The following is a 24,630-nucleotide window of genomic DNA, read 5'->3' as shown; positions in this document are numbered from 1 at the left end:
AAATTCTCTACGAAAAGTTCCAGCAAAATGGTATACAGGGGCCAACACTAAAATGGTTTAAAAACTATCACATAGAAAGATACAACACTGTTAGTATAGCAGGAGAGCAAAGCGAACTACTACAATCCTCTCATGGGACAGCACAAGGATCCATATTAGGGCCTACTGAATATCTAATATATGTAAATGATATGTGTAACATATTCCGATCTGCCTCTGTATACCAATTCGCTGACGACACTTGCCTAATAACAGCAAACACTAACATAAAGATCGCAGAGTGTCAAATGCAAAGCGAATTTGATAAATTATGTAAATGGGCACATGACGTAGGGCTATCCCTTAACTATAACAAAACTAAAATAATGTATATCCACTCACCGTATATTAAGATTAGCACAACTCCTAGAATAATAGCCCACGAACACTTGTGTATGCACTCTCGTTTATCAAGCTGCAATTGTGAGTCGTTAGAGGTAGTTGAAAACCATACTTACCTTGGTTTAAAAATTGACAGCAAATTCAACTGGGGGCCTCACGTTGACCATGTGTGTAATAAACTTAGGGCAATACTTAGCAATTTAAGCATACTCAAACACAAAATGCCATACAACACACTCCGCTTGCTATATATGGCCCTAGCAGATTCGGTAATTAACTACGGAATATCTAGCTACGGACGAACATACAACACATACCTACACAGAATTTATAATATACAAATAAGAATACTAAAAACCATAGTTCCATTAAAAATAAAGCAAAAATATAAGAATAACTATGATAAACTATTTCAATATTGTAGAGTACTTAGCATATTTAATAAAGTAAAACTGGCTATGATTCTTGAATACAAAGACTTATTAGGAAAGCTGGATAGATACAATAGACCGGCCAACCTCCGGCGATTACCCAATCAACCTCAGTTTAAAGTCCCTAAAACAAATAATGAATATGGCAATAGAGTCTGGAATGCATACTTACCTACTATTCTAAACAACTTTCCTAATAGAGTATTACTAGATATAAGTAATAAACCTAATAAGATTAAATATATAATAAAAAAAGAACTGAATTCCATAGTACAAGAATAATTAATAAATAAGTAAGCACATAGATATAATACATATACACATAAACATATATAAATACATAATTATAATAAATATTATTAGAACTTAAGACTAGGGAATAAGTCCCCGCTCTACCTAGTTAATAAAATCTTAAATATTAAAGATTGTAACTAGGTTTTAGAAATTGTAATTCTATTATTATTTGAAATAAACAGATTTAATAATAATAATAATAACATTTTACCACTTTGGAAGTGTCTCTCGCGCAAACTATTCAGTTTAGAAAAAAATGATATTAGAAACCTCAATATCATTTTTGAAGACCTATCCATAGATACCCCACACGTATGGGTTTGATGAAAATTTTTTTATTGAATTTCAGTTCACAGTATGGGGAACCCCCAAAATTTATTGTTTTTTTTTTCTATTTTTGTGTGAAAATCTTAATGCGGTTCACAGAATACATCTACTTACCAAGTTTCAACAGTATAGTTCTTATAGTTTCGGAAAAAAGTGGCTGCGACATACGGACGGACAGACAGACGGACAGACGGACGGACAGACAGACAGACAGGACGAATCTATAAGGGTTCCGTTTTTTGCCATTTGGCTACGGAACCCTAAAAACGGTATAGTTGATGAATATCGCATAGGTAAATAAAATCCGTTTCGTAAAAAATATTTAAGTCTAACGAAGTAAAGAATTGTGACGTTATCTATGAAAAGGGACCTTATTGTCAATGGCGCTTACGCCATTATTAACGATGCCCCGATATAAATACAATGCGCGACGCTGTGCGGCGTAAGCGTCATCGACAATAAGGTCCCTTTTCATAGATGCCCCATGATTATTTCGTAGGTACAGACAGACAGAGGATTTTATACTTCCTACTGTTAACTACCTGACTCACTACTGTTGTCTGTGACCCGTAGATAAGGGAATTAAAAAGTTATTTTTATTACTTTCCCTTTTCATAATTATAGGTAAGTATCCTTATCGCCTACCTACTAATACTTATAATAAAGGCTGAAGTACTGGTGGGAGGAATGGACTATAATATACCTATGTATAGTATGTTTTTTTTTTTATACCACATCGGTGGCAAACAAGCATACGGGCCGCCTGATGGTAAGCAGTCACCGTAGCCTATGGACGCCTGCAACTCCAGAGGTGTTACATGCGCGTTGCCGACCTTTTTAAAAACCTGTACACTCCTTTTTTGAAGAACCCCATACTGTAGACCCTCGGGAAAACCTCGGAAGGGAGCTCATTCCACAGCCGGAGCGTCCGCGGGAGGAAATTCCTCTTAAACCGCACAGTACGCGACCATTTAGGTTCTAGGGTGTGTGGTTGAACACCCTGCCGATGGCGAGCGGTGCGGTGATAGAAAGCTGCCGTTGGCATCATGTCAAACAATTCTTCAGAGCACAGCCCATTGTACAAGCGGTAGAACACACATAAGGAGGCAAGGTCTCTACTCACACTTAAAGGTTCAATACCGCTTGTGAGTTTGGGATCATCGACGATTCATGTATTTACTACAAGTGCGAAATACCTGCTACGCGCTACGCCGTAGCGCTACGAAATTAGTTCCGCAGTGAAAGTTCAAATGAGGTACATCATTTAAATGATATCTATCTAATATAAATGAAAGTTTAACATACAAAACTTCTATTAAAAGCCTAGTGTCCGATTCAAAAAGGGTTTTTGCCGAAACCGAAGATAAATAGATAAAAACTTTATTTATTTCAGAAGGTTAAGTTAATGCTCTAGTTTCGGCCGAAACTGAACCTTCAGTCAAAGCGTGACTTTTGTGCCAAAACCTGCCGAAGCTGGGGGCCAACCGCGAAAACCGAAATTCGCAAATTGCGGGAATCTTTCTCTTTCACTCCAATGAAACTTCAATTTTCGCGGTTAGAGCCCTGAAACTTCGGACGGGCACTACCGAAAATACAGTTTCGGCGCGACCGAAAGGCTTACCAGTTTTTTGGCCGAAATCGAACTTTCGGCCGAAACTTGATTACGAAAACGATCCCGAAAACGAAACCTCCATCGCAATTGTCAGGGAATACAAACTAGGGGAGCAAATACCCCCCCACTTTCGTAAAACAAATATATCAAAAACAAAACTTCAACCCTCAAGTTCCCATTATCGAACAATTAATACATATAAATTATAAGGTGTATACATACATAATCATTGAAATAACTTTATAACAGTTCAGATATTTAATAAAACATCGCACAACTTAAACCGTTGAAAGTTGCACCTTAAAATTTTAATAATATTTAGATATTCGTCAAAATAATATTGTAGAGTTCACTAAAAAATCTAAAGGGGTAAAAATGGAGTTGAAAGCAGCGACTACTGTGCAGACGAAATAGTGGGTGTAGACTGTAGGCTAACTTGTTGATAGAGCGAAACGAAAAACAAATTCCATACAAACTTTAAAAGCTCCTAACTCATATAATAATTCAAAAATCGAATAACTTCAAATGAAGGGGCATAGCTGTGGTTAATATACATCAAATTGCGTAAACATACTTTCTATAATGTTAATATCCAGAGAATAAAATGGGTACTACGTTTGTATGGAAAGCGGTCACGTCGTTTCGTCCCTTTTCGTCTTAAACGAGCGTAGAGTCGTTTATTGAATGACAAAGGACTCTATAATAAACAAGAGGGGCTTGGCTCAAATCTCGTATAAGTTCAATATTTGTATATATCCATGTAGAGCTAAAATAGCAAGTTCTGTACGGAAAATCTTATTGGTTTGGTGGAAAAAGTATTCGAAAGGATGATTGATCTCTACAGAAATAGTCCCGAGTTTTGACTCGAGGACCAAATGCCTACGTGCTCAGACAACCTGTCAATTTATTGATTTATTTACGGTCTCAACCGTGTCGTCTTATCTCTACAACACAGCAGTTCCACACAAATAAAACATGTCGCTTGTTTTCATCCTCCATTGTGTCGCGACCTTCATACTCACTCTTCAGAATGCTGGGACTGGCTGTCCTTGTCCTTATGCGCCTGCCCGGAGCTGCAGGAGTTCCCCATCCCGCCGCTATGTCACACTGCACTTCACGACACACATTTATCACAAACAAGTAAGGATTTTGGAGCACTCATCTCCCGGCGTTGCGATCGTTTCGGGGGGAAATTCTAAAATTAACGCTCGTCCTCGCGGGCCGAGCGCTCGGCGGCGAATAATCGATCTGTGCCGTCCCGCTACCCGCTCCCCGCGCGCGCGCGCTATCACATTATCCACGCTTTCCGAAGCTTTTCCGAACGAAGGAGTCCAATATGTCACGCAGCTAACTCCGTAAACACGATTAAAAAGAAACTGGCGGCGTTTCGAATTTGGAATTCTCAAAATAAGAACGCATTTGTTTCTGTCATCTTCAGCAGGTGCCCTACAAGTATTTGTTGTTTATACACTTTGAATTGCGTTTTTATCGTATATTTGAGTTGTTGGCGAGCTGTTTGTAGATTAATATAATGCCAAGGTGTTTTCTCAGGTCTGTGCGGTCGCAAGGGGGTAGTTTCATACATGAAACGGGTAGATTTCCTGTTGAAAGTAAGTTGAATTATACTTCCGGTAATTTTATAAAAATATTCTGTCATGTGAAAGAACGGCAGAGTTTTGGATTTATATATCAACGTAAAGGTATATTGCGCATACAAAATAAATATACTATAGTTTGTTTATTGTTGTTTCGTAAAATAATATAGGAATGTACATGTTTTCTCTACCTACTTGTTGGTTTTCCCTTAGACACAAAACTACCGTGATTATTGCGTGTTTTAGCTCGAAAACATATTTTTTACATACCTACCTAATTATATAATGTATCATTAAACCATATCTGCAGCTCTAGTCGAAACAAAGCCAACACGCATGCTGAAAATGTCAACGAAAAGACACAAAACTCTCTTAAAGACGAACGAAACGCTGTACCACGACAAAGTGCCTATATCCACCCGTTTTTACCTGCAGCTCTTGAAAAAGAGCCAATTCCTACCAAACTTCATAGAAACAGAAGCATACGAATACGCTTCGGAAAGCGAAAGAGCAACTCACTCACCAGAGCTACATACTAAGAAAAACTTTGTTAAGAAAGAAGTGGAACGGGCAAGTTACAACTTACGTTCGAACGAAGCAAGAACGGAACGCAAGGTTTTCGTAAAGAAAACTCGCGCTCGAAAAAAAGTTGCCGAAACACAGAGCGTCTCTGAAACGAAAGCGGTTAAAAAGAAATTCAAAATGCCTTTGGCGCCAATTATAGAGGAAATAAGGAACCGGGAACCACTTAGGTGAGTGTTTAATATTAATAGAAGGTGTTTATACGACAACGGCTTCACTCACTTGAATTTTTAGTCGCTATTGGCGACATGTTTCGGGCCCTTCGGGGGTCCATCCTCAGGCTCGAGTGTTCGCGGCGACTGCAACTCGTGCACTGATCGCGCCGCCCGCCTCGTCGCTCGCTGCGCGCGCGCTGACAGGCTAATAGAAGGGGGTTAATAGAAGGTCATATGTCAATGTAAAATCGTATAGACTTATGACGTCCATATTGTCGGTGAAAATAAGCGTAGGTATTGTAGTGCTACGTGACTTAGGAGCCATAGGAACGACGAGGTGAATGAATGAGATGAATGAAGGACATTTGCATTCATATTTTTTGACCCGGTAAGTATTTTTGTTACACATCTGTTGTTGTTTACGTTTGAATGTCTGCAGCTGTTTGAAACGTATTTTAGAATTGTACGTTTCACAAACTTCTTAAAGGTACCTACTAGCTCTTTGCGTCCACGGCGCCACTCTCACAATAAGTCACAATCTAAAGCACAGAACATATTAAAGAGGTTAGAATGGCTATCGCGCGCAGTTAGTTCCGATGAACCGGTGTCGCCGCTCGTTCCTCTCCACATTTACTAACACTCGCGCAACGGTAGTAAAAACTTGTGTGCGTGGTGAATGGATACGCCTCCTTTAGACAGATTTGATGTCTGACTTCTTAATCTGAAGGTTATTGTAGCGCAAAAGGCATGTTTACTTCGTTTCCCGGTCAGCGCGGGCGAGTAGCATGCGAGCGTTTGCTCAAAACCGGCGGCGACACGTACCCTGCTCGCATCGCCATTCTAACTTGTTCTGTGATCTAAAGGGCCTACCGCAAACGAGAGAATCGACATTTTGTTAACTAACCTCTCTATCACTCTTGCATATTCGAGCTATAAAGAGGCAGATAGCCGAGTTTCAATTTTTTTCGCGTTTCCCGGGGGCCCTTTGTAAACAAATCGCCTTGATGTATCAGTGTCATATTTGATCTGTCTGTGAAAACTCTGCTACAACATTCTATTTCCCACTAGAACTGTGAATAAAGGTGGATGGGAGATTGACAAGATCGCAGAAAAGCTGAAGAGTCTGATGCGGACCAGCTCCGAGCACATGCTGCACCAGGAGCTGCTGTCCTGCACCGAAGCGTTCAGGAACGAAGCTAACGAGAACGAAGGAAAAGGGAACGAAGTTAGTCGGAACGAAGTTAGTCGGAACGAAGTTAGTCGGAACGAAGTTAGTCGGAACGAAGTTCGTCGGAACGAAGTTAGTCGGAACGAAGTTCAGGAGAAAGGTAAGATTGATGCGAAGATTGAACAACATGACATCACTACATAGTATACATATATATAAGTTTTTGGCAAAAAAATCATTTTTAGTACAAGCTTTTATCGCTGACTGTACTTTTTTTCCACAGACAACTAATACTCATCGAGACAATTCTAAAAACCCCAAACACAATTAGGTTCCGCTGTTTTATCACAGAGTTCCTATGACTACCTCCTGTCTCCATCATCAGATCAGCTCCATGGTACCATAATATTGCATTGTCACCCGACTTACATGTGTATGCAAATTTTTAGCTTCATCGGAAACCGGGAAGTGGGTCAAATTTAACTTGCAAGATTTGATTACAGACAATGGGACAGGTGAAACTAAATAAAAGCTTGTAACAACAAAGTCGCTTCCCTCTGTCTGTCTGTCTGTCTGTATGTATGTATGCTTAGATCTTTAAAACTTTTGATGCGGTTTTTTTTAATAAATAGAGTGATCAAGAGGAAGGTTTATGTATAATTTGTCAACCCGTGCGAAGCCGAGGCGGGTCGCTAGTCTTTTTATATGAAAATAAGGACGCGAACTGCATGGAGGTTTCAGTACAAAGCGTTGGACGGTACGAAATGTATTCTGATGAGAGGAAAGCCAAGCACATAAGTACTTCACTAAATCAGCTTCTTCAAAAGTAGTAGATACAGTCACCATCAGATATATCGGACCGGCCGAGGTGCTCAAAAATATCTGAACACAACTCTAACGCCTATGACAATAGAGGCGTGCTCAGATATTTGTGAGCGCCTTGCCCGCTCCGATATATATGATGGCGACTGTACATTATTTAAAATCCTAATATAAAGATGTATGTTGAAAGATGTTCGTGTTTAAAATATGTTACAATGAGATTGTAACATACTTTTGAATGCGAACTGTATAGATATAGGTTTTTGTATTTGGAAAAATCATTCAAGGGTGGCAGATACCTTTGGTGCGTTGCCTCATCCTCTACAATAGATTATGACTGTATCGCAATCACAACACGAATTAACAAAAACTTTGAATAATTTTAAGGTTTAGAGTCACTTATTAAGAGCCAACAGGAGCTAAGATTTAAATATTTTAGGTAAATATACCCGTCTCGCTAACGGAAGCGGCTCCTAAAACTAGTGCGATAAGGACAAGGCGAAAAATCCTGCGTAAAAATCTCAAAAATCGAGGTTTCGTACTCGACTGTTTCCTCCTCCAAAACTTAACCAATCGTAACCAAATTTGGAAATCTAAATGATAATGACATTATCTGTGTCGGACCGTTTTGCTTTTTTGACTAATTGATATCAGTTTTGAATAGCACGCCTCTCATCGGCATAGTCAATTAGGCCATTTTGGCCATTTTTGAAGGGCTCTAGCGCCTTAAAAAACAAAAATATCAAAAAAAGCAAAACGGTCCGACACAGATATTGACAATATTAATCTGTGTTGAAAAAATCATTGCTCTAGCTTCAAAACCCACGGAGGAAACAGTCGAGTACGTTTGTATGGAGAAATGACCACTCCTGTTGGCTCTTAAGTCACTCGCGTGACATATATGATTGTGTAGTACGCGATACACGGACGTCGTGACGTGAACGCTGCTCGCACTGTTAGTGCTTGAGAAAGGAGACCTAGGCTCCCCGAAACATGTCGCGCGAGTGACTTAACACAAGTGAGTCTAAACCGTAAAATTATTCAATTTTAGTATGTCTCACAATAGTTTAAATTCGATAACAAAAACTTGTTGCACCCGCAGCACCACCCCCCTTAGTATCGCCAGCAGGCCGATCCCGCGGTGGCCACGCCTGCCCTTACTGCGGGAAGCGCTTCGACCGCCCCTGGGTGCTGAAGGGACATCTCAGACTGCATACCGGAGAGCGACCCTTCCCTTGCCCTCATAAACACTGCCCTAGGACTTTTGCGGACCGGTGAGCACCTTCCTTCAGGCCAGGGATCGGATACCGGTATTTTTTGTATGGGAACGGAAACGGTATTTTTTCGTCTTTGCTAATTACTTCATTTCTAATTGGGCAATCTAATAAAACGAAGTCGTAACCTAAAAACACAACTGAGTCCTACATTTCTAGTATAAAATAATTCGCAAAATATGGTTATTTCTAAGTTTGACCGACCGGTCTGGCCTAGTGGGTAGTGACCCTGCCTGTGAAGCCGCGGTCCTGGGTTCGAATCCCAGTAAGGGCATTTATTTGTGTGATGAGCACAGATATTTGTTCCTGAGTCATGGTTGTTTTCTATGTATTTAAGTATTTGTATAATTATATATATCGTTGTCTGAGTACCCACAACACAAGCTTTCTTGAGCTTACCGTGGGGCTTAGTCAATTTGTGTAATAATGTCCTATAATATTTATTTATTTATTTTGCAAAAAACCGGTTCCGATCCCTGCTTCAGGCAACTTCATCCTCGATACCTTCAAAAAACCGGCCAAGTGCGAGTCAGACTCGCGCACGGAGGGTTCCGCACCATCAACAAAAAATAGAGCAAAAAAATTGTATGGGGGCTCCCGTTAAATATTTATTTTATTTTATTTTTAGTATTTGTTGTTATAGCGGCAACAGAGATACATCATTTGTGAAAATTTCAACTGTCTAGCTATCGCGGTTCATGAGATACAGCCTGGTGACAGACGGACGGATGGACGGACAGCGAAGTCTTTTAGTAATAGGGTCCCGTTTTTTACCCTTTGGGTACGGAACCCTAAAAACACCACACTTCGTGCATAGGTAACACATTTTTTTTGGGTACAGTCACCTGCAATTATCTGTTACCTTCGAAGGCTGCAAAAATATGTGACACGCTCTTATGGCTCTACAAATAAGATCGTGTCAGATGCTTTTGCGGCCTTTGTTGTGTAACGTATTATTGCAGGTGACTGTATCTGCAGAGAAAATTCATCCTTGCATAGATGTTAAGTACAAACGCAATTTGGTGGTGAAGTATGAGATTTATGACAAATTTTGTTCTTCAAACCCATTTTCTAAACATCGGTGATTTCCGGTTCCTCTAAGATAAGGATCGAGTCGATTATACTGCCTTCTTTTAAATATCGTCGCTATACTTACTCAACCTCATATCTGCAACAATCATTTGATGGAAATGTCGCTTTTCTTTCATTCGGAATACGGGTGTTTTTGTCATCAAATGAGTACCTAGAGCGGCGATATGGAAGAGTGATAGAGAGACATTGCCGTTTCGTTACCACGTAAAAGATTCACATCTTGGCTAGGCCCTCTGGTAGATTAGTGAGCGTATGTTTTAATAAAGACATCTTCGTCAGGTCAAACCTCCGCGCTCACCAGCGCACCCGCGGCCACCACACATGGCAGTGGCGGTGCGCAGAATGCGGCAAGGCGTTCAGCCAGGGCCGCTATCTCGACCGCCACCGAGCTGATGCCTGCTGGAAGTACAAGTGAGTTGTTCTGTACTGCAGTACTCCAGGTCAAACCTCGCCCACCAGCGCACCCGCGGCCACCACACATGGCAGTGGCGGTGCGCAGAATGCGGCAAGGCGTTCAGCCAGGGCCGCTATCTCGACCGCCACCGAGCTGATGCCTGCTGGAAGTACAAGTGAGTTGTTCTGTACTGCAGTACTCCAGGTCAAACCTCGCCCACCAGCGCACCCGCGGCCACCACACATGGCAGTGGCTGTGCGCCGAATGCGGCAAAGCGTTCAGCCAGGGCCGCTATCTAGACCGCCACCGAGCTGATGCCTGCTGGAAGTACAAGTGAGTTGTTCTGTACTGCAGTACTCCAGGTCAAACCTCGCCCACCAGCGCACCCGCGGCCACCACACAATGGCAGTGGCGGTGCGCAGAATGCGGCAAGGCGTTCAGCCAGGGCCGCTATCTCGACCGCCACCGAGCTGATGCCTGCTGGAAGTACAAGTGAGTTGTTCTGTACTGCAGTACTCCAGGTCAAACCTCGCCCACCAGCGCACCCGCGGCCACCACACATGGCAGTGGCGGTGCGCAGAATGCGGCAAGGCGTTCAGCCAGGGCCGCTATCTCGACCGCCACCGAGCTGATGCCTGCTGGAAGTACAAGTGAGTTGTTCTGTACTGCAGTACTCCAGGTCAAACCTCGCCCACCAGCGCACCCGCGGCCACCACACATGGCAGTGGCGGTGCGCAGAATGCGGCAAGGCGTTCAGCCAGGGCCGCTATCTCGACCGCCACCGAGCTGATGCCTGCTGGAAGTACAAGTGAGTTGTTCTGTACTGCAGTACTCCAGGTCAAACCTCGCCCACCAGCGCACCCGCGGCCACCACACAATGGCAGTGGCGGTGCGCAGAATGCGGCAAGGCGTTCAGCCAGGGCCGCTATCTCGACCGCCACCGAGCTGATGCCTGCTGGAAGTACAAGTGAGTTGTTCTGTACTGCAGTACTCCAGGTCAAACCTCGCCCACCAGCGCACCCGCGGCCACCACACATGGCAGTGGCGGTGCGCAGAATGCGGCAAGGCGTTCAGCCAGGGCCGCTATCTCGACCGCCACCGAGCTGATGCCTGCTGGAAGTACAAGTGAGTTGTTCTGTACTGCAGTACTCCAGGTCAAACCTCGCCCACCAGCGCACCCGCGGCCACCACACATGGCAGTGGCGGTGCGCAGAATGCGGCAAGGCGTTCAGCCAGGGCCGCTATCTGAACCGCCACCGAACTGATGCCGGCTGTGATACCACCACGATAAAGTATATGCCATTGCTAACAGTGTAGCCAACCTTAGCGATGTTTTACCGGCGGGTGCGTTACCCTTGAAGTTTGCTCCATCATTTAAAGGTAGATTCGAGAAAGCTGGCGCGTTTTGCTTGATAATTTTAACAGGACTAATCTCATGCCAGCTGTTATGAATATACCTACATATAATTAATATGTATGTATGTGTAGATATTTAAAACAGTAGGCTCTGGACGTGCAACAGCGCGCGGAGGCGACAAGAAAAGGAATTTCCCTTCAATTCATAGAACTTTCAGCACGAACCGACCCATTTTGTACCTTGTCACAGTGACAATCAATATGAAAGTCGCTAAAGACCTCATACTATTTTCACTGTGACAAGAAAGTCGGAAATTATTTTCTTTCAGGATGCACCAAAAGAACTCAACCAAGAACGCTGAACCACCCGTTCCAATGTATGGAAGCGTATTTCGACACGGGACTCTTGAACCCAAACCGGTACAGGCTAACCAAGACATTCAGTCCAGCCAAGACATTGAGTCACAGTTTAATATGGACAGTCAACAGTCCATGGAAATCGTTAAGTCTAAAGATCTTGGACAAACTGAACTTTACAAGGCATTAAGTAATTTTGAAGTCAACGGTGTGTTGAAGGTGAAAAACTTTGGTCAAAATATTGATTTTTTTAAATGTAAATCGAAGGTCAGTCTTTCAAAAGCCCAAGCTAAACTGAATTTTGAGGAGTCTAGTCTGAAATTGGAGTTGTGTAAGCCGAAGTTGGGTTTGAAGAGTCAGGGGCAGAAATTAGCATGTTCTAGCATAGGGATTAAAGAAGAATGTGATGAGCCTATAGATTTATGTATAAGGCGTAATGTAAATTAAGTGGTATATTAAAGTAGTATTATTTAATATATTTTTTCATTGCAAAAACTAATTAACCTTTTCATATTTCATATTTCTTTATTTCGTATATGCACGGATACATTACACGTCAAAACATTGTAGGTACTTACAGATAAGATTAAATTAACACTTATTCTTAATTACATTTTCCATTATTGATAACATAATGAGCAAAGTTTACTTTAAAACAAATTATACAATGTCAGGTTAACTAGAATAAGAAATAGCCATACATTTAAAACTTAAACTAAAGTAAACTCAATTTAAATTAAATGTCACAGAATTCTCGAATATCATAAAAAGCATTATTAATTAGCCATTTCTTTAATTTCCTATAAAATGAGTTATTATTTTCTATGTTTTGTATGTCATTTGGGATAGCATTGTATATTTTCGGACCGATTACATAGCTGGTTTTGGCAGACTTGGTTAGTTTGCATTTTGTTGTAGTTAGTTTGCCCCTTTGTCTGTCTCTCAAACATCGCAGATTGTCGGGCCTTAATGGGAAGTGATTTATGTTAGTCCTTACGAATTTTGCAACATTGAAAATGTATTGTGACGGAATTGTCATTATGTTTAGAGATATAAACAGCTGCCGAGCCGGTGAGCCAGGAGGTGCGCGAGCTATTGTCCGTACCGCCCGCTTCTGGAGCACGAACGCGCGGCGCCAGTCAGCAGCAAGTCCCCACAACTCGAGACTATAGTTAAGAACCGAATGGAATAGTGCAAAGTTGCTATTTCGTACCTGTGCCTGCGGAAGTATGAGAGACAGACGTTTTAGAGCGTAGCAGACTCCTGAAAACTTATTACAAATATTTTAAATTTGTGTATCCCATTTTAAAGCCGAATCGATCGTTACGCCTAAAAACTGCGTATTATACTTGTGGGAGAACGGTTTCATTAGCCACGACGGCGAGGGGTCTCGGAGGTCGGCCACCTAAGTTAAAATGGAGCACCTGAGTTTTTGTCACGTTTAAGACTAGCCCGTTGACAGAGAACCAATTAAGTAATTTGTGTACGTCACTAGTAATCAGTTGTTCTGGAGTGTCAATATCTTTTGCAATTAGGACGTCACATGCGTCGTCAGCAAAAATAAACATATTTCCTTCTACAGCATCCAGTCGTTGACCTGTAAGAGGAAGCATAGGTTTGCAAGCGACGACCCCTGCGGAACCCCTATATCCACACTGCCTCTTTCCACGCCGTGTCAAACACAAAAGCTGTCACTCAGACGCCACATCATTGAAGTGTCAAAACTGAAGTTGAACTTTATGTATATGCACGTAGGTCAATGTGGCTCTGTGGTCTGTGACCGATTAATCGGTCTTTGGCGTTGAACCTACGGTGCGGATATATCGGTCAATGGCGTCCAAAAGGTTAAACGTATGATGGACGCGATTATGGACGTATTGGCAGCACACATCGCTTTGGCACCGCGCGTTTCAGAGGTAGATTTGGCGTGCTATCACGTCGAAAACCAGGGCCATCATACACTTGCTGAAACAAGCCACATTCAGTGCCGAAAACCCTTACTTATCGGATATTTTATGATTTCGTTCCCAGGCCGGACGACCCGATAGTCGGGATCCTGGTATTATATGGGGCATTATCTATGAAAAGGGACCTTATTGTCGATGGTGCTTACGCCGCACAGCATCGCGCGGCATTGTATTTATATCGGAGCATCGTTAATAATGGCGTAAGCGCCATCTACAATAAGGCCCCTTTTTATAGATAACGTCACATATGACGAAATTGTTGTGGCCTGGCGCGGATGTCTTGTTTGGCTGGGTGGCAATGAATGTGTTTATAAAAATCAGTTCGGTAGTATGTGATTGCTAACGTCGATAATGAAACTCGAATTTTATTTATTAAATATTATTTATTTCAATAAATTAAATAAGTAAATACAATTTGTACACCTTAAGCGACTGTTTTTAAACATATTTTAAGCGTCCACATATCGGCACACGACATTCATAAGATTTGGCTTGCATTTTAATATTAAAGAACAGTAAATAAATATATATCTAAGTATACTATGTGGAACTTCCACAGTTTTTTTAAATATAACTACCTAATTTTTTTTTAAGTTTACTTCTGATGAAATGGTTGTATCCGGAAGAATATTATTTGTAACAAAACTTAGTGTAAGGCCTACTGAGTGGACGCTCGAAGCGGAGCGTTCGGCGGGGCATGCAGCGTGGCTGTGGGCTCACGCGTGATGTGAGCAGCGTGCACTAAGGCCGCTCCTATACGTTTGCATTTGTTTAACATGCACGCCGCACGCCCCGCCCCGCTGCACGCCCAACTCGAGCGTCCACTCAGGCCTTACACTTATAAGAGCGTGACAAGGTAATTTTGAACACTTCGCCCGCTTAGCAACTTCTGCTGCTGACTGTACAATATCGACTTGACGGACTGATCAACTTTAAAGCAGTATGAAACTTCCTAATCCAAAAATTTTAACTATGACAGTCGGTTTGGTGCCCAGATATGTCGGAGCAGCCGAGGTGCTCAAAAATATCTTAAAACACACTAACACCTTGACAATACGTGTACAGATATTTGTGAGCACCTTGGCCGATCTGATATATCTGATGGCGACTGTACACTATAATAAAACTAGTAAACATTGGCACTTGATATTTAATAAAACATCTCCTTACTCTTCGAGCGTCCACTCAGGCCTTAAGTGTAAGGCCTGAGTGGACGCTCGTTCGGCGGGGCGTGCAGCGTGGCTGTGGGCTCACGCGTGATGTGAGTAGCGTGCACTAAGGCCGCTCCTATACGCTTGCATTTGTTTAACATGCACGCCGCACCCCCCGCCCCGCTGCACGCCCAACTCAAGCGTCCACTCAGGCCTTACACTTACACTTACTCTCACTCGAAGTGACTAGTCTTTAAAAATACAATTTTAGTACAGTCATTTAAAATATTGAACAATCAGCGAAAATGAAATGATGTTCGGATATGATTCAGGTCGCGACTGTACTTAAGTATGCTGACTAGTATAACACAGTAATTATCCTTATTAAATTTTACACTAAAATTATCTTTGATTAAGGAAAAAAACTATTTTTACAGCATTTCAGATACAAAATTAAATGTTAAGTAGCAAGTATGGGGTCACATTGTTTTCCATAAAGTTTTAAGTCATAATGTATTGTTTGTCATATTATCATTAGTCATAAAACTGAAACCGTTAACTCTTCAGGATTTTCGTTAGGTTATCCTATAGAAAGGTTAGATTAGGTTAGGTTAGTTTTATGGCAATTCTGAAAAGCGACGCGTTTCTGAACCAAATAAACGATGACTAACGAAAATGCGGGCAAACAATACATTATGACTTAAAATATTTTGGGAAACAATAGAGACCCAACAAGTATACAGCAGCGGCATAAAATCTATCATTATAAATACATTTTGAAACATGTCGACACTAGTTTGGAATCATCACTACCGTCAAATCCCTTATACCTCGCCCGTAGCACCCGTAGGGTTACCAGATCCAAATTTGGAATTTCCTGACAAAATTCCTTATTTGATAAGTAAATTTTAATAAAGTACCTTTTTAGGTACATATTGTTAATTATCGATATTAAACTTTCGAGAGACATATTTTAAACTGTTTATACGACAACGGTTTCACTCACTTGAATCGCACTCAACCCACTTGAATTGCACTCGAGCCTGAGGATGGACCCCCGAAGGGCCCGAAACATGTCACCAATAGCGACTAAAAATTCAAGTGAGTGAAACCGCTGTCGTATAAACAGTTTATATTGTTAATTCGCTAAAATTCCTGACATTTTCGTATTCCGGCCGCATTCCTGACAAACGGCCAAAATTCCTGACATGACAGGAAATTCCTGACGTCTGGTAACCCTATTCACGCGTCTAATGATGATCCCTATTATGACAATTCATTTTTTATATGGAGCAGATGTCACATAGAATGTTTGTCGACATATTTTGGAAGTTATAGCACATTAATTTATTTAAAAATGTAATATTACCTCCTAAGGCCATACAAATGAAAAATCCAACATTTGCCACTGACATTTGAACCTATACTGCAGGGAATAGAGTTGATTTTGTTTTGTTTGAAAATTGTACGAAACAAAGCAAATGCAACTCTGTTCCAATACACATAAAACTTGAATTTCATGGGACGGAATAAGTACTATAGGTAGGAGCTTGGGCCTTAGGAGGTTAGAAGGCTAAAGTCATAAAAATACGATGAAAACATTTTTCTTTAATTAAGCCCATCCAAAAGTGTCTTGGAACTGTAATAGGAATCTTCATTCAATGCGTGCAGTATAGTATGCGTGTGGGTTAATTCTTGTTTATTATACTTGGTCAAGCAAATTTTGTCAGTAAAAAAGGCGCGAAATGTTCTATGGGACGATATCCCTTCGCGCCTACATTTTACAAATTTGCCACCTTTTTCTACTGACAAGATCTGCTTGACCAAGTATACTATTCCAAATTTGATATAATTAGTTTCAGAGATATTTAGAGACTAGCTTTTGCCCGCGACTTCGTCTGCGTGGAGTTAGTGACAGCAGCTAAAGTAAGTATAGCGCCTAGATAAAGATGATAGCAATCATTAAATTTGCGCATTGCTTAATTCAATTAATATTAGGCAATTCATTAACTCTTTCAATTCCACCTTCCACCCCCCTGCATTTGCACTCTCTTCAGGGATCTTATGTCCTTCCCCGGGACTCAAACTATCTCTATGCCAAATTTCAACTAAATCGGTTCAGCGGTTTAAGCGTGAAGAGGTAACAGACAGACACACTTTCGCATTTATAATATTAAGTATGGATGTGGACTAAAATCGTAGAAAACTCGATTATAAAAGATCCATAGGTACAACGCTCTTGTTTACAAAGAAAATTACTATTTTGGTGTTATAGCCTGACCAGTAATATATGATAATTGTCAAGAGGGCGCTGTTATTCTCATGTGTAGGGTGACAATTCAGTGTAGTATGAAAAAATTATTTCCAGTGAAATTCCGCAACATGGTGCACCCTCAATAGATCCTGGTTCACCTATACATAGATTCGTTTGGTGCACATACATTTAAACAGTTTACATACAAGGCACCTAATTATTATAAGCACATTTTATTGCCAACAACACACACATTAATACATGGATGGTTGACAGACAAATATCTTAAATAATGAAAAAATTAAACACAACCAAAATATTTTTCGTTAAATTATTAATAACTAGAAATATATATTACAAAATAGATAGAAATAAATGTATTAAAATAAATAATTTTATATTAAGCAAATCACTAAATCCACCAGATCATGTATATTACTACTATTATTTTACATTCGATTTTTTGATTTAACAAAATTAATCTTTATAGGAAACTTAACTTTAATTCTCATATTCGAGTGAAACACTTTTTTCTTTCGAAAAGCTTACTAAGCTTGCTATTTTAATGAACTACAATATGATTGATGATAATGATTATTTAGAAGCCTGAAAACTTTCACAAATTCTATTCTACCAATATTATGAAATTTGCATATTACCAAATTGTGCGTTGCAATTTTTTATAAAAATTGGGACCAGCCACGTTTACTACATCTACCGATATTTTTTACAAATAATGCTTTAAGCGACTAGACATAGGAAAATGGGTCATAGGATATTAGGTTCATATTTTTAACCTAAGTTTTTATCAAAATACAGAGACCATTTTTAAGTAATGTGCTTTACAGAATGATAACCTCAAAATAGTGACATCTCTTTCGGTTCTGTCGAACGGAAATTTACCTTATTACCTATTAAATAAAGCGCATTATAATGACGGCGGCTCATATGCACCGTCACTGTCCGACTCTTAGTGTAAGGCCTGAGTGGACGCTCGTTCGGCGGGGCGTGCAGCGTGGCTGTGGGCTCACGCGTGATGTGAGCAGCGTGCACTAAGGCCGCTCCTATACGCTTGCATTTGTTTAACATGCACGCCGCACACCCCGCCCCGCTGCACGCCCAACTCGAGCGTGCACTCAGGCCGTACACTTAACCTCCTGAGTCCCAGGGGCCCTTATAAAGGCTTTATTCCAAAACGTAAATATAACTTTTGATTAAAATAAGTCAAGGTTCCAAATTCAAAAACGAAACTAAGGCTAACGATTCTGGGACTAAGGAGGATAGGGAACGCATATAATAATTTAAAGGAAATGCACCTTAATAACTATCCAGTAAGGTTCATTACATTAAACATCGTTCATTTTTCTGAATACTCATCGATAGCTGATTATTATTTCCACTGCTTCATTATCAAACGGAAAGATACCTTATTACCTAACCGATAAGGTGCATTATAAAAGCGACTAGCGTATGCCATCGCTTTCTCTTTCCAAAGTAAATTTTAAACGGAAATGTACCTTATTACCTAACCAATAAGGTGCATTGTAAAACAGACTCGCGTATGCAATCGCTTACTTGATATTTCCAGAGTTAGTTTTCGAACGGAAATGTACCTTATTACCTAACCGATAAGGTGCATTATAATGGCGGCGGCTCGCGTACGCCGTCGCTGTGTCGAGTCTTGCCAGCCATCTCGAGGATCGCCTTCGCTTCTGGGTTTGTGTCTAGGATGCTAACGTCACGTTCGCCCTAAAAAAAATATATCTCATATATATTATGTCTCATACGAATATATACTTTATACAAATCTAAGTATATTAATCTAATCTCATCTAAGTGAGTTATCAAAACTGCGACTACATACAATATATAGTCTGGCAAACACAACTTATCAATCAGTAACAACAAAGATAAATATACCCATACCTTTATTTTGGGTGCTAGTACTAGCGTAAGACAAAGACAGTATGATTCCCCCTGTCTATGTTTGAAATTAGACAGTCCTGGGGCTCTCAAAAGCTTGCAACTCTCATTTTTTGACAGCTTTTGTTAGAAAGGGACTTCCTCTTGTATTACAAGTTACAAGCTTTTGAGAAACGGGCCCCTGGGCCAAACTACACATTGGTACAAGGTCGATTCACAAGTGGCACGAATGGAATGAATGAGTGAATGGAAATATCTGTGTGTATCACGTTAACCAATAGAATGGTGGCGTTGACTGTATACGTATACAGGTGTCACTCATACAATGAAAGTTTCGTTCATTCCATTCGTGCCGGCTGTCATGAATGAACCTGTACATACTCGTATTTTACTATAGCCGGTCAAACAAGTTTGTCAGTAGAAAAAGGCGCGAAATTCAATTTTTCAATGGGACGATAAGTCGATAACCCTTTGCGTCTACTTTTTAGGGTTTCGTACCTCAAAAGGAAAAAAACGGAACCCTAATAGGATCACTCGTGCGTATGTCTGTCAGTCCGTCTGTCACAGCCTATTTTCTCCGAAACTACTGGATCAATTAAGTTGAAATTTGGCACACATATGTAAGTTTGTGACCCAAAGATGGACGTATAACGTAAATAAATGAATTTTAAATATGGAGGCCATTTTTGAGGGGTAAATGAGAAAATTAAAAAATAAAGTTTTTGAAACTATACCGTCTTACATATCAAATGAAATAGCTCATTGGAAGAATCTCAAATATATATTTTTTATAATTTTAGGATAAAGAGTTTAGCAGTTATTCAAGAAAATAGGCAAAAAAATTACCATTCCCCCCCTACCCCCCCCCCCACCCTTATCACCGTAACTACTGGGTCTAAAATTTTGAAAAAAATACACAAAATAGTTCTTTACCTATAGATGACAGGAAAACATATTAGAAATGTGAAGTCAAGCGTGAATCGGACTTAATGTATGGAACCCTTGGATCGCGAGGATCACTCTTTTCTACTGACGGAAATGGCTTAACAAAGTATATTTGTTATTTCTTTGTGTAGTAGAAGAATTTGCAATCATTTTACAATGTTGATTTGCTAATAGTCTAAATAAAAAATCCAATAAATTATAAAATACCAAGGTCACATAAGTAGCAAATTTCCTTTCGATCTTCCATTTCTATACGAATTCCGCATAATATTCAGTCTTGCAAGTACCCAGCCCTGATCATAAACCGAAAATGTTTAACCTTTTGAACGCCAAGAACACCTAAATTCGTCATTATTAGTCGCACCTACAGCGCTAAAAACGCTAGTGTACGGCCTGAGTGGACGCTCGAAGCGGAGCGTTCGGCGGGGCGTGCAGCGTGGCTGTGGGCTCACGCGTGATGTGAGCAGCGTGCACTAAGGCCGCTCCTATACGCTTGCATTTGTTTAACATGCACGCCGCACGCCCCGCCCCGCTGCACGCCCAACTCGAGCGTCCACTCAGGCCTTACACCGAAATGCGTCATTATTAGTCGCACTACAGATTTACTGTGGTTACATAATTTACTTTGACAATCCGCCTCTATTTCAAATTCTCTTTGCTACTACTCTTTAAGAGCCCATCAACGTGCACACTAGCGCCACTGCTAAATAATCGTGATTATGTAAACCCAACACTTGTATGGAATGTCCCTTCATTGCGGATATGCTAATTGCTATTGGAAAGATGGAAGACTTTTTAGGATATACGGTGAAACCGTGCTTATTATGTAGGTACCTACAGAATAGGGAACTCTATATAACCACCAAATTTATCAAAAAACTGATGAAAAAAAATCGACAACAAAATAAAAATAGGTCCATATATTTGCTCTAAGTACATCGTTAGAAATAGTCCAGTGGGCTTAGCACGGTAGCAGTTATCACGCAATATGGTATAAAATATGTGAATAAAACGTTAGTTACCGACGATTATATCATGCATACTATGGTAGCAGACGATATATGGAGTTATCCACATTTGACAGCGGTAGATGACAGAAGACAATTTGCATAACATGGGGGTTGGATAATTTGACATATTATCCCATTTTGACAGTTCAACTTAGTTAATTTTATCTAAGTGCTTCTTAGGTGACGATAAGCCTTGTCGTGAAAGCAAAACTAGTGAATAAACCTATTACAAATACAAATTACAGGTAAATATCCGTTTTTCTATGATTATATTGAGAGTTATTAGTTACAATGTTCCGCTTTATATAATATAGTCAATATTTTGTTTGCAGGGAAGTCAAATTTTATTATTCCTACTCGCGGCTGCTGTTGAAGAAACAAAGCGTCGAAAAATCTCGTGCATAGCTTTAAGAAACGCTTGCAACCCGTTTGATATGCCAGACGAAGAGTTTCGGCATATTTACAGAGTGTAAGGAGTGTGCAGTGCATTTATGTGCCGAACTTAACGCAGAGTCTCAAAACGGTGATGGATTACCAAAACACCTTAAAGGTAAAGCTTAATAAAATTGTAGTGTTTCTTTAAAGTTAATATGTATTCCATGTAAGACAGGCGTCTCAATGACAATGCTACTAAACTCTTAAATACTATCTCATATTATAATTGTAAAAATTAGTATGTTAAGATATTCTGTTGCACAATCTTATACTTACTAACAGAGGTTACTTATTTAAGCCACTTTTTACCTCAACATTCATATCCTAACCTAAAGGGGAAAGTCTACTTACCTAGGTACAAATATTACATCTATGTTCTTATTTGTTTTAGGTTTTAACAGTATTAGCTGTAATACTGGTAGCTGATGGCAACTACCAACGCGGGACTAGTCAAGATGATGGCTTGTCCATTGGCCAGACTACTGTAAGTCAATATCTTTCTCGAGCAACTTGCACACAGAAGGTAAGTTCTCTTGAGCACTGAATTAAGTACTTACTAGACATAAAAAACTGTGACGTTCCACTAGGCGTGTCTTAGTAACTTTTTTGAATAAGTATGAGTGTAGCTGTATTGTGCAATGAGATAGGTAACTATTGTTTGATAGTTATGTTAAGTAGTTACTGGGTCTAGGATACATACTGTTATTCTTCATATTCAATTATTCATTATGTGAAAAAAACTGACAATCACAATATAAATTCCTGAAAATCTACCATGTGTAATTTTAAGTGAAATTGTATATTGTGAGATAAATAAATCATATCATATCATAATCTGGGAATGCATTTAAGGTTTAACTAAGGCATCCAGTTCTAGTTCTAATGTGCTGCATTGTTGACAAACATACTTAGTCATATTTTTATTCAAAAAAAATAATACAGGCCTATTGCTTGATGACTAGCGGAATGCGCAGCAAGCAGCAACCTCGAGTCTAGGACAAAACTTAACTTTCATATTTTTGGTGTGCATCAGTAAGCGTTCATATTGCTCTTCACGAGACTCCAATGGATAATACATATATATAAAAACTAGCGGATAATATATATAAAAACCAATGGATATTATTCCCCGAAATGGTCGTTCCCGTCGATTAGTTACTAGTAGCTATATTTTGGGTGCAAATAGCCTGCACTCATGTGAAAATATTTCATTCATAGCTGCCACATGAACCTGCTGTTACTTATTTCCTTATTTTTCTTCCAGAAAACTTCTCGTGGATACAGGGGGAAATTAAGGAAGGCGCTCCCCGAGGACTTCCTAAGCATCATGCACAAAACCGGCTGTTGTTAAGAGCCCATCAACCTGCACACTAGCGCCACTGCTAAGTAATCGTGATTATTTCAATTTAACGAAATATATTTAAAAAAGGGGGCTGCTACGCATTGTATCTTGTATTAAAGTACCTTTTGAATACTCGTACATCAAACTAGTTTCTATGTTGCTGGATTCGTCAATCTATGCGTCCAAGTTAAAACGGCCGTTTTTGTTTTGAGTTTATAGATTGACGAATTCAGCAACATAGAAACTAGTTTGATATATTCACAAGGTACTTTAATACAAGATACAGTACGTAGCGGCCCCCCTTTTTTAAATATCTTTCGTTAAATTGAAATAATCATGATTATTTAGCAGTGGCGCTAGTGTGCACGTTGATGGGCTCTTGAGAATGTGCGCGTGCGAGCCAGCTTAATAAATACTTATTTCGCCTATAACCAACTATGTTTTACTATCACACAAATACCTACCTCATCTATTTACCTATTTTTCTATGGTCAATCTTCATACAAAACAGCATTCCCCGCATGTAGGTGTCGCTTATTCTTATTTTTCATTTTAGCGTACAAAATCTGTCACTGTTACTACTTATAGCTTCTAAACGTATTTAATCCGACTTTCATATATATACACTATAGTATAATTAAAGCATTTTAAGCACGTTCTTATTTAAAGACGCATCTAGTTAGTCTGTGGCGGTCAAAAGGTTAAATAAGAATATTCCTAAATGCTCTATTATGCTATAAGTCTACCTACTTTAGTAACTATAACTACGGTCAGACAGAGTTTAATACTCTAATAATTAATGTTAAATTTTAAAAAACTATGTTAAATCCATTAACAACAATGTCAATATTCTCGCGGCGTTGGCACTGTTGTCAGTCTTCTATGTTTACTAGGTAAGTTAAGAGCCCGTCAACGTGCACACTAGCGCCACTGCTAAATAATCGTGATAATTTAAATTTAACGAAAGATTTTTTTAAAGGGGGCCGCTACGTATTGTATCTACATAGTATTAAAGTAACTTTTGAATACATCAAACTAGTTTTATGTTGCTGGATTCGCCGATCTATGAACTTAAAACAAAAACGGCCGTTTTAACTTTGGACGCATAGATTGAAGAATCCAGCAACATAAAAACTAGTTTGATGTATTCAAGAGGTACTTAAATGTGACGGAATCTATGAAAAGGGACCTTATTGTCGATGGCGCTTACGTCATTATTAAAGATGCTCCGATATAAATATAATGCCGCGCGATGTAAGCGCCATCGACAATAAGGTCCCTTTTCATAGATAATGCCCCAAATACAAAATACAGTACGTAGCGGCCCCCTTTTTTAAATACCTGACGTTAATTTGAAATAATCACGATTATTTAGCAGTGGCGCTAGTGTGCACGTTGATGGGCTCTTAACAATATCGGCTCTGTGCTGCTGGAGAGAATATTATAAATGGGTAAATAACACAACTATTGCCAAAAAGATAAACCAAGTTTATTTTCACATTAAATTATGGTATACAAACAAATCATTAATTGTCGTCCCCGGTGCGAAAGTGCCCATGATGCTAGCAACTTTTCAACGCTGGATTACTATGGGCAGCTTTTGCACCAGGAACGGCTCGGAGCGAGGGCCGTAATGTATAGGTATACATAGTAATGACCTGAAAAGGGAAAAAGTGTTTTGGTCTCAGACACACTCAGAGTACTCAGACAACGATATAACCGGAGAGTTAGCCACGGAAATAGGTACTTATGCAATTTATAGA

General features: G+C 40.0%; 4 protein-coding genes across 4 annotated transcripts in view; 2 read left to right on the top strand and 2 right to left on the bottom strand.

Moving 5' to 3' along the window:
• The window catches only part of LOC134658201 (uncharacterized), a 73,320-nt gene extending 68,939 nt beyond the window's left edge, over positions 1–4,381 (bottom strand). Inside the window, exon 1 of the mRNA XM_063513809.1 lies at positions 4,068–4,381. Within this exon, the coding sequence (XP_063369879.1) occupies positions 4,068–4,135 (68 nt within the window). The 5' untranslated portion in view covers positions 4,136–4,381. The remainder of the gene's footprint in view (positions 1–4,067) is intronic.
• Positions 4,382–4,516: 135 nt separating this feature from the next.
• Positions 4,517–10,148, top strand: LOC134657880 (MDS1 and EVI1 complex locus protein EVI1-B-like). Its single transcript, XM_063513461.1, has 5 exons — positions 4,517–4,655; positions 4,951–5,392; positions 6,446–6,606; positions 8,497–8,641; positions 10,013–10,148. Exons 1-5 carry the CDS (start codon positions 4,577–4,579, stop codon positions 10,146–10,148), a joined length of 963 nt encoding a protein of 320 aa, XP_063369531.1. The 5' UTR covers positions 4,517–4,576.
• Positions 10,149–10,212: 64 nt separating this feature from the next.
• On the top strand, positions 10,213–12,287 carry LOC134658199 (zinc finger protein 69-like). The gene is made up of 6 exons (XM_063513808.1): positions 10,213–10,224; positions 10,324–10,460; positions 10,509–10,619; positions 10,807–10,935; positions 11,124–11,252; positions 11,813–12,287. The coding sequence occupies exons 1-6, from the start codon at positions 10,213–10,215 to the stop codon at positions 12,285–12,287; spliced, it is 993 nt and encodes a 330-aa protein (XP_063369878.1).
• Positions 12,288–18,747: 6,460 nt separating this feature from the next.
• The window catches only part of LOC134657874 (MTOR-associated protein MEAK7), a 40,070-nt gene continuing 34,187 nt past the window's right edge, over positions 18,748–24,630 (bottom strand). Inside the window, exon 10 of the mRNA XM_063513455.1 lies at positions 18,748–18,961. Within this exon, the coding sequence (XP_063369525.1) occupies positions 18,851–18,961 (111 nt within the window). The 3' untranslated portion in view covers positions 18,748–18,850. The remainder of the gene's footprint in view (positions 18,962–24,630) is intronic.

The sequence above is a fragment of the Cydia amplana genome, chromosome 21, assembly GCF_948474715.1.
Source record: "Cydia amplana chromosome 21, ilCydAmpl1.1, whole genome shotgun sequence".
Taxonomy (NCBI): domain Eukaryota; kingdom Metazoa; phylum Arthropoda; class Insecta; order Lepidoptera; family Tortricidae; genus Cydia; species Cydia amplana.
This window is presented reverse-complemented; position numbering and strand designations above follow the sequence as displayed.

What these genes read in the sequence shown, in the direction of transcription:
- LOC134658199 (XM_063513808.1), top strand. An exon ending in GATGCCTGCTGGAAGTACAA is followed by an intron (nt 10,620 to 10,806) that starts GTGAGTTGTTCT and finishes GCAGTACTCCAG; the next exon opens with GTCAAACCTCGCCCACCAGC. An exon ending in GATGCCTGCTGGAAGTACAA is followed by an intron (nt 10,936 to 11,123) that starts GTGAGTTGTTCT and finishes GCAGTACTCCAG; the next exon opens with GTCAAACCTCGCCCACCAGC.
- LOC134657880 (XM_063513461.1), top strand. Translation starts at nt 4,577, where the DNA reads ATGCCAAGGTGTTTTCTCAGGTCTGTGCGGTCGCAAGGGGGTAGTTTC. An exon ending in GGGTAGATTTCCTGTTGAAA is followed by an intron (nt 4,656 to 4,950) that starts GTAAGTTGAATT and finishes CCATATCTGCAG; the next exon opens with CTCTAGTCGAAACAAAGCCA. An exon ending in CCTAGGACTTTTGCGGACCG is followed by an intron (nt 8,642 to 10,012) that starts GTGAGCACCTTC and finishes CATCTTCGTCAG; the next exon opens with GTCAAACCTCCGCGCTCACC.